This window comes from Urocitellus parryii, chromosome 12, assembly GCF_045843805.1.
Source record: "Urocitellus parryii isolate mUroPar1 chromosome 12, mUroPar1.hap1, whole genome shotgun sequence".
NCBI lineage: Eukaryota > Metazoa > Chordata > Mammalia > Rodentia > Sciuridae > Urocitellus > Urocitellus parryii.
Genome location: NC_135542.1, coordinates 92,299,038 through 92,307,571, shown reverse-complemented (window position 1 = coordinate 92,307,571; position 8,534 = coordinate 92,299,038). Strand labels below are relative to the sequence as shown.

Here is an 8,534-nt window from a genome sequence, read left to right as displayed (position 1 = left end):
ACTTGAGGACACAAGCCTCAGATTGAGGCCTTGCTTCTCAACCATTAGTAAAGTGTCAGAGTGGTACTGGCCTTGTGTGTGAAGGTTCATTCAAGTAGTGCCTCTCTGCTGCCCTGGTGCATGGGTGTTGAGTCAATGGTGATTTATTCCAGGCCATGTTCTGGGTGGGCCTCATGCTGCTGAGTTCACTTGGCCAAGTTCCAGTTATCAGCTTCCCTCAGGGTAACTGAGAACCCTGTAACACCCCTGGTAGATTCCCCGTGTTTTGTATTCACCTTTCCCAGCTAGGATCTTAAGTGACCCAATCATGGTGGGGATGTGCCCTGAATCTTATTTTTGAAAATGCCATTCAGGTATACCAAAACTCAGCCATTCTCCATGAGAGTTTTTTGTTTGATTTTTGCATTTCTTCTGGTCAACCTGAACCCGTCTCCTATCATTTTCAACTTGCTTGACATTTTATCATTTTAACCCTCGTTTCAAACATTGTGTTATTGGTCAGCCATTTTGCCAATTCCTGATTCTTCCAGTAAACCCATACATCTGTCTTCTTTTTGCCTTCCTAGTGCTGGATGACATGCCTTCCTCTTTCCCCCATTCCTAGCCTTTACTTCTATTATCCTGGCCAAATTTGAGTTCCTTTCTTCTCATGTAGGCTGTGATCCACACCGCTACCAAAATAAACCACATTTAACAGCCATTCAAACTCAAAATTCCTGTTTATTATCTATTAATCAATTCCATTACATTTCTTTATTCAATTTTATTAAGTTTTAAAAGTATATTGGAATGAGTACATATTCATATGTCTATGAGGACAAATGTTTGATAGCCCAGTGGTAACACAAGGCCTCTTTATTATCTATTAACCAATTCTATGGAATTTCTTCCTTCAATTTGACTAAACTTTAAAAATATATTAGAGTGAATACATTTGTATCTTTGTATCTACATATTTATAAAATTTATATCTACACATGTGGAAAACTATGTGATGCCCAAGCAGTACCAGGAAGCATCTTTATTACTTATCTCTCAAACAATACTATTACATTTCTTTATTCAAGTATATTAAGTCTTAAAAATATATAAGTGAACACTTTTGTATCTATGTACCTCTCTGTATATATACGTATAAAACTATTTGATATTCAAATGGCAATATAAAGCCTCTTTATTACTTACCCTCTAATCAATACTATAGCATTTCTTTATTAAACTATACTACCTTTTCAACTATGAATAAATTCTCATGTATCTATCTATGTGTATATGAGAACACTATTTGGTACCCTTGTAGTACCGAAAGGCCTCTTTATTTTCTAACAATTCTCAGTGGTACCAGAAGGCCTCTTTATTATGTATTAGTGAATAATATTACATTTCTTTGTATAAGTTTATTAAACGTTGAAAGCATCTGAGAATAAATAAATGTGTATGACTCTATCTAGATACATGTGGAAAACTATTTGGTCCCTAAGTGGCACCACTGATCTTAGCAGCTCTTACATTGTGTAGCCATAGTAGCGAGAAATCTCCATCTCTCTTTCCCTCTCAATGAAACACTGCACTCTCCCCAAAGCAGTGTACTTGGCAGCATTCTCACGCTCTTGTTGAGCCTTCTTCTTCATGGCTTCCCGCTCTGGCCTCTGCTGTTTGGTGATGGGAGTTGATACTACTTGCCCAGCAACATTGGGTTTCCTCCATGGAATTGGTTGTAAGGCAAAGTCTTGGAGGAGATATTGGTTTTGAGGCTTGGGCGGTTGTGACTGGGGCTTGGTCCCAACCCTGGGAATGGGTTGCCAATGAAGAGAAGTACAAGATGATGTTTTGTAGGGTGCAGGCCCAGAAGCAGCAGACCAAGGGACACTAGGCTGGGTAGAAGCGCTCACACGTGACTGAATGGCATGAGTCAAAACGGGGTGAGCTGGCTTGGCAGGACGAATCCAAGATGGGTTGGCAGTAGCTGGTTGGGATGTGTTGACTGCCATGGGTTGAGCTGAGCTAGCAGGGCCAGGCTGGGCAGGGTAAGCCCCAGTGGGTCTCCGTGAGGCCAGAGACTGTGGCCTCCTATTGATTACTGGTCGAGGTGGAGGTTTCTCCTGGGTCAGAAAAGGCAAAGGTACCAATTTGACCTTCCCAGGTGGTGGAGGCTCATAAATGGATGGAGCGGGACCCTCTCCTTCAGCACTGATATCTGGATTCTGGGCTTTGACTTGTGATTTCTCAGGACCCTTAACCACCAGCCTTGGTTTCATAGCTGGGCATGTACGGGGGTCTTGGGTACTGCCTGAGTTTCCCGGGGCCCGGGAGGAAGAGAGCCCAGTTTTCTTGTCATTCTTCTTCCCCAGTGCGTGGAAAACCTGCACCGACTCCACCATGTGCATGCCGAGACAGCTCCGAGGCTTTTTAAAGGACTCCTGGCAAAGCTCAGGTTGGTTCCTCTTCCGCTTTAGTTTGGGCACAGTTGGCTTCTCTTCCGCCTGGACTCTGTTGCCTGGCTGCTTCCTCTCCTCGGCTTTCTTGGAATTTTTTTCCCTGGTTCTCTTGGTCTTTTCCTGCCCATGGCCCTTAGCCTTGCTGTTCCTGCTGGATGCAGCTTCCTGAGCTTTGCTGTTAGAGTGCTTGGCTGTGTGCACATTGGCCCTACTGCTGTCTGTATCCCTGTGAGCAACTTCTCCTCCTAATGCACCCTCTAGGTCCCTTAGCTGCATTTTGGCCTGAGGAGTTCCATGAGGAGACTCTGAGGCTTTATGTTTTTTGTTCCTCACTGGATCACTAGGACCCTTTAAGGCACTTGTGATTTCCTGCCCCTGATTCACCATGATGGATCTGGTGTCATTGGAATTTGTTATTGTGGGACTTTCAGCTTGGTCAAGGTCTTTCAAGGAATCGAAAAGCTCAGGAAGTTGAATATCCCCCAGCAGTGCAGTGAGGTCTCCAAAACAACTGCTAAATTCAGTCCCATTTTCAAGTGTGCCTTGGTCCTCAAGACTCAAGCTACTCCTTTCTAGAAGGGTATTTTCAGAATGTGGCTTCTCCTCTTGGTCCAGAGGACCAACGGAGGCCAGAAGCCGGTGGATTTCTGGGATGTCTAAAGGGAGTAGTGGAGGATCCTGGTTCTCCATGGCAATTTGGTAGGCATCCAGCGGCTCTGTGAGCATGGTGTTAATCTCACACAAATTCTTAATCTCTGTTTGTTTCTGGCTTTGATTTGGGGGCAATGCCAAGAAATCAGTGGAACTCTGGACTGGAGTGATTGTGGAAATGTCCCCAAGTTCAGTTTGTGAGTTTTTCTCACTTATTTGGCTTTTTCTGTTATTGCAGATGTATGAGAATTCTGGAGGCTGTGGAAGACAAAATGTCTGACTTGGAGGTTGCAATCCCAAGGAAGCCTCCATCCCTAGGGAAGTTTCCATCCCTGCAAAGGAATCAAGGACGATGGTAAGTAGGATGCTCCCCCTTCCCAGCTACACACTATTCAGGGAAACCACCAACTGTGGAGAAAGCATTTCTATTAGCTCTTTTAAAGGACCACTGACAGATATCTGTTAAGAGTTGCATATTAGTTACAGGTGATCCCTTGAAGTCTTACTTTTGGGCTGGTTCATCACCATGGCAGCATGGGTTTCTGGTAGAGCACTTGTCTCCTCTGTGGGAAACCCAGAAAAACTCTTTCATGAAGTCTCTCGTTCTCATATAGGGGCCTCTCAATTCTCTCCACTCTCCCCAGAATGTAAGAACACTTAACACCATGAACTAGGAGAGGGTGGAGCTGTTGCTCATGAGATCAATGTGAATGGTCGTGGGTTTTGGACTCCTGCTTTGGGCAGCATCTCTACATACAGAGGTTAAATCCTGCAGTCAATTAAGGGACAATTAAACTGTCACACCCTGATATGTGTTGATGTATTTTTCTAAACCAAAGTACAATTAGGGAAATATATTTATAGTGTGGTTGTGCAGCTGGACTGAGTGCAAAAATAGTGAACAGCCGCTTCCTTCCGTGTGCTCCTAGAGGTCTCTTAAATGCATGGGTGGCCATTATGCTGTGCTGCATGCTTCTCTTACAGAGTCTGAAAATGGGGACTGCTGAACAAGATTGTGGTTAAAATCTCAGCACTTGAATTCTAGGGATGTGTGGACGCACAATTACCAGCTGAAAACTGGACCCTCCATTCGAATGGTAATCTTATTCCTTCCCCTTTTTGCTGTTTGTACTCACCTTGAAAATTTGTTCCTTCTATACTCTGAGTGGACACAGAGTAGTAGGTCACAGGTGTAGGGACTGATGGTAGGGCATTTGTGGGCTGAACTTCCTTTAGCACTGTCACCATTTCTGGTTGAGGGGCAGCGGCACTACTTCCTGCATATGGCACAGAGCCATAGGATTGCAGGCAGGGCCAATGTTCTCCAGAGAGCAGAGTCCCCAGAGAGCTTTGATCATAGTAGTAGACCTGGCTTCCTTCTTGGTGGGGTAGTGAGAGGCAATGTCCTTGATTTGGAATCTGAGGTAGTGTCACCTGGACAAGCCTACCCGATAGTAGTGGATACCCAGGGATCATGACATTGGCTTCGGAAGTTTTGTCATCCTGGAATGCCATAGATAGGGAAGAATCTGCTGTAATCTGCCTTAACCTGACAGTCAGATTAAAGTCCCTGAGTGAAGATGAGCTCTTTTCAGCACTTCCTGGGATATACCACTCAGAGATACTTGGACAGGGGGCAGGTGCCATGGGAGTCTGGTTCCGGCCAGTAACCCCAGACACCATGGCTGTGCTAGCATGTTGATAAAGGGAGGCACTGCCCATGAGTGGCTGGAAGGAGGTGCCACAGGTTGAGGGCAGTAACCATGCTGAAGTGGCAGCTGGAGCAGAGGCTCTGGAGAAGTTGCAGACACTTCCTGTCAGGGAAGCTGCATTGGTCACCACAGGAAGAGAGAGCTGCAGAGAATCAGCATTTCCATGTAAAGAAGAATTTTGGAAATTTTCTGTAGGAAGAAGAGGGTGGTGAAAATATTGATGAGACAGGCAGATTCTTACAATAGTCAAGAAACAATGACATCTTACTGTTGTAGTAATCAGGAGGGCCCTGATTTCAATAATCATTGAGAGACCCCAAATCACTCCATTTAGGATGGCTGCAAGTACTCTTCTGATTACCTGCCTTTTCTCTCAAATTGGGCACAGAAGTCCCAAGTGGTCTGCTTCACACATTGTTCCCTATAAGCATCCTTCTACCTGTCCTACCTTTCCTTTGAGCCTGCACTAGTATTGACTCCTGAATTGGCCCTAGAACTGAAGTATTTTCGAACTCAGAGAAAACCCCAACATTACCAGTTAGCAAATGAGTACACCAAGGGTCAGGGAAGTGAGACTGACTTTTTCAGAATCCGCAACAGATTATGGAAACTTTCTCCCTGGCCAGGACTCTTGTTCCAAAGACCAGAAATCTGGAGATACAGAAATTTGTTTTTCCCTGTTCATAGAAAATCGTACTGATATCACCACAGTGATCTTTAGTATCTCCTTTTGTTTGTCCAGGTCACATGATATTTCCTAGAGTTCAGTTTGACCATCCAAATGATAATTTAAGCGTCATTCTTTGCCCTCTTTCAGCCTAACTGCTGATCCTACATGAAAATGACTACCTGAAATTCAGTTTCTCAAGAAATGCTTCTTGAAAGAAATTGAAACATGCGAGGCCCTGGGTTCAATCCTGAGCACCATGTAAAAATAAATAAAATAAAAGTATTGTCTTGAGCTACAACTGATAAATAGGTATTACAAAAAGTTTCATTTGGAGGGAGTTACAGTATGTTCTGTAAAGATAGAAGCAAAAGTCAAACACAGCTCAGAACTAAAAGGAATGACTACGTAGTAATGAACATATGGATATGAGCAAAAGTGAGTGTATATGAAATTTGCTAAGAAATGAGTTCTGTTATCATGCATACAATATTATGAAAGTGAATGTTTCTCTTTGATTTTAGTGAATACTCTTAATCAAAACAAAGCTCATAATTGAAGGTGAGTTTGAATGCATTCTCAAGCTGTACATATAGACAGAGAAACTATACTAAAAATGTGTGTAATTTTAAGTAAAGTGAACACAAATTTGAAGTAAAGTGAACACAAATTTAAGTAGGGTGAACAGATGGGTAGCCACGTGGAGAAGCGAAAACTAAAGCCAAAACCCATGATGAATCTGGGCATGCTGTGGTGGGCCTCTGGTCCCAGCACCCGGGAGCCTGAGGCAGTGGGATTGCAGGAAACCAGGAATTCAAAGCCACTCTGGGCAATTCAGCAAGATCCTATCTGAGAAAAGAAATAAAATATCCTGGAGATATAGCTTGTGTAGCATGCTTGCCTAGCATTCATGAGACCCTGTGTTCAATCCTCAGAACTGGAAAGAAGAGAAGAAAATAAGAAAGAAAGAATGAATGAGAGGAAGGAAGGAAGGCATAAGGAGCAAGGCAGGGAGGGAAGGAGAGAGAAATGGAGGGAGTGAGGGAAAGAAGAAGGGAATGAGGACAGAAGGAAGGATGAAAGAAATTTTGTACATACTAGAGAAAAAACCAATAAGTGTAAAGTCATTACTGTTCTTGTTTCTCTTCCTCTAAGGATTACCAACACCAAATAAAAGACATTAATTCCACTAGGTAGATATTTCAATTAATATAAACACATTTTCTGATAATCCTTTTGATTATTCAAAAAACAGAAAAAATGCTTTAACAAAATCATAGAAGCCTGGTTTATTATCACATTTAGAGAAAAGTCTTGTCCCTAAAGTCTGAGAAAACCATCACAGTATAATAAAATAACAAATTTAAAACAATTTTTGTCTTTTATTCTGACATTTTCTTCTCCCATTTATATTAATACAAAAATGTTTGAGCTACCTTACACCCCAGCCCCAAACAATTATTTGAAATGTAGACAAAACAAAACGTCTTCACATAGTTATTTAAATAAACTTGGAATTAGAGATGTGAGCTTGAATTTTTATTCTTATACAGTTCTTTCTTTCGGTTCTTAGATTTAGAAATCATCAATGACCATTTGTATATTGTCTGTTTTAGAAAAAAAAAAAAACTGTTGTAAAGATGGAAAACAGCTTCACCTTGACAGCTTATATCACACAAAGGAATGTGTCCTTCTGATGCAGGTTTGGACAAAACATGTTTTAGAAATCACTGTAGTTTAAAAATCAGAACAAAATAGGACACGGAAATTGCCATTTCCCCAGCTCTGTCTAGAACCACTTTCCTTGGCATGTTTGGAGGAAGAATCATTTCTAAAACATACTTCTAAAATGTTCATGTTCAAACTGTCAACATCATCTGTGTTGAAAGCGATCATAGAAGAACTCTAACAGCCAAGTGTGACTTTTCTGATAACCTGCTTACCCCAGTGATACCCTCATTCAAGTCTTAGTTTCCTTGCTGGTCTGTTAATCTAAACATTCTCTAAACCAGCCTCTGGGAACATTCACTCTATGCTGTCTGTTGGTTTAAATAAAATCTTTGCTTTTCTTCCACATCCATCCCAACCAACCTCTTTTTTTCTCAACAACATCATTCTCTTCATCTCTATTTTTCTAACATTTTCTTCTCCTTTATTTTTATATTTTCTTCCTCCGCCGAGTTCCTATTGCCGTGTGCTTAAACAGTCACAAACTTGCTTTCCCAAGAACATCTGCCTCCTTACAGCCCTGTCCTCCTGCTCCTCTCTCCCTATTTCTCTTTTCACCTAGTTGAAACAGAAAACTCCCAAATATGTGAATGTCCCTTTTATGAACGGCACTAAATTTGAAATACTGAAGTAGAAATCTTTTTGAAGGGAAACTGTTACAGAGGAAACCTCTTGGTTTCCACCCTGCCTAGGTTTTGTCTCTTTTAGTTGAAACAACACAACCATGAAATCGGATTTCATTCTCTATAAACACGCCCCTCAAGATGCAAGAAAAGTAAGGGACCAGAACATGGGCAATCTGTTATCCTCATGTAGCAAATCAGGAAACAGATTTTGTGAGAGAGTAAGATAGTCCAGTTCTATACCTAGTACATGTCAAATTCCAAATGAAATTAGGTGTCCAGATTTCTAGTTCCATCCTTTCCCCTATTATTCTTAGCTCTTTTGACTCCATTAGTAAATTGAGGCAGGTAAAAAGTCTAATAAAAAGCTTTAAAAAGTTTCTTTACTCACCTGACATGGTCAGAGAAGAGGTCACATCAATTGTAGATACAAAGGATGAGGAGATCACCCTAGAGGATGCGTGGGTGGCTGAGGCTAGAGAATGCATGTTTCCCAGTATGGAGTTCACTGGTCACTGTTTACTGGCCACACTAATGACTGGTTACTGGTCACTGGTCACTGGTCACTTGCGATGATTCAAATTTGTTTACAACTACATGGCAAGCCTAAGATTCTAGCAGGTGGCAGTAGGTTTGGTGGGAGAATGATGTCACAAACCTGGCCGTTTAAAGGTATGAAGTAGCCAATAGAGTGGTCAGACTCCGAAGGAGAAGG

At 42.0% G+C, this 8,534-nt stretch overlaps 1 protein-coding gene across 1 annotated transcript; it reads right to left on the bottom strand.

Annotated features, from left to right (window-relative positions):
- Nucleotides 1-1,505: 1,505 nt before the first annotated feature.
- Nucleotides 1,506-8,307, bottom strand: LOC144249683 (uncharacterized protein C2orf78-like). Its single transcript, XM_077791822.1, has 3 exons — nucleotides 8,211-8,307; nucleotides 4,226-4,990; nucleotides 1,506-3,421 (listed from the first exon to the last, which is right to left on the bottom strand). Exons 1-3 carry the CDS (start codon nucleotides 8,305-8,307, stop codon nucleotides 1,506-1,508), a joined length of 2,778 nt encoding a protein of 925 aa, XP_077647948.1.
- Between the last annotated feature and the right edge of the window lie 227 nt (nucleotides 8,308-8,534).

Excerpts from the sequence above, each read along its gene's own strand:
- LOC144249683 (XM_077791822.1), bottom strand. The coding sequence starts at position 8,307 with ATGCATTCTCTAGCCTCAGCCACCCACGCATCCTCTAGGGTGATCTCC. Across the intron at positions 4,991-8,210 it reads CTCTTCTCTGACCATGTCAG|AAAATTTCCAAAATTCTTCT; the intron begins GTGAGTAAAGAA and ends TTCTTCCTACAG. Across the intron at positions 3,422-4,225 it reads AGAAGGAACAAATTTTCAAG|GGATGGAAACTTCCCTAGGG; the intron begins GTGAGTACAAAC and ends ATTCCTTTGCAG.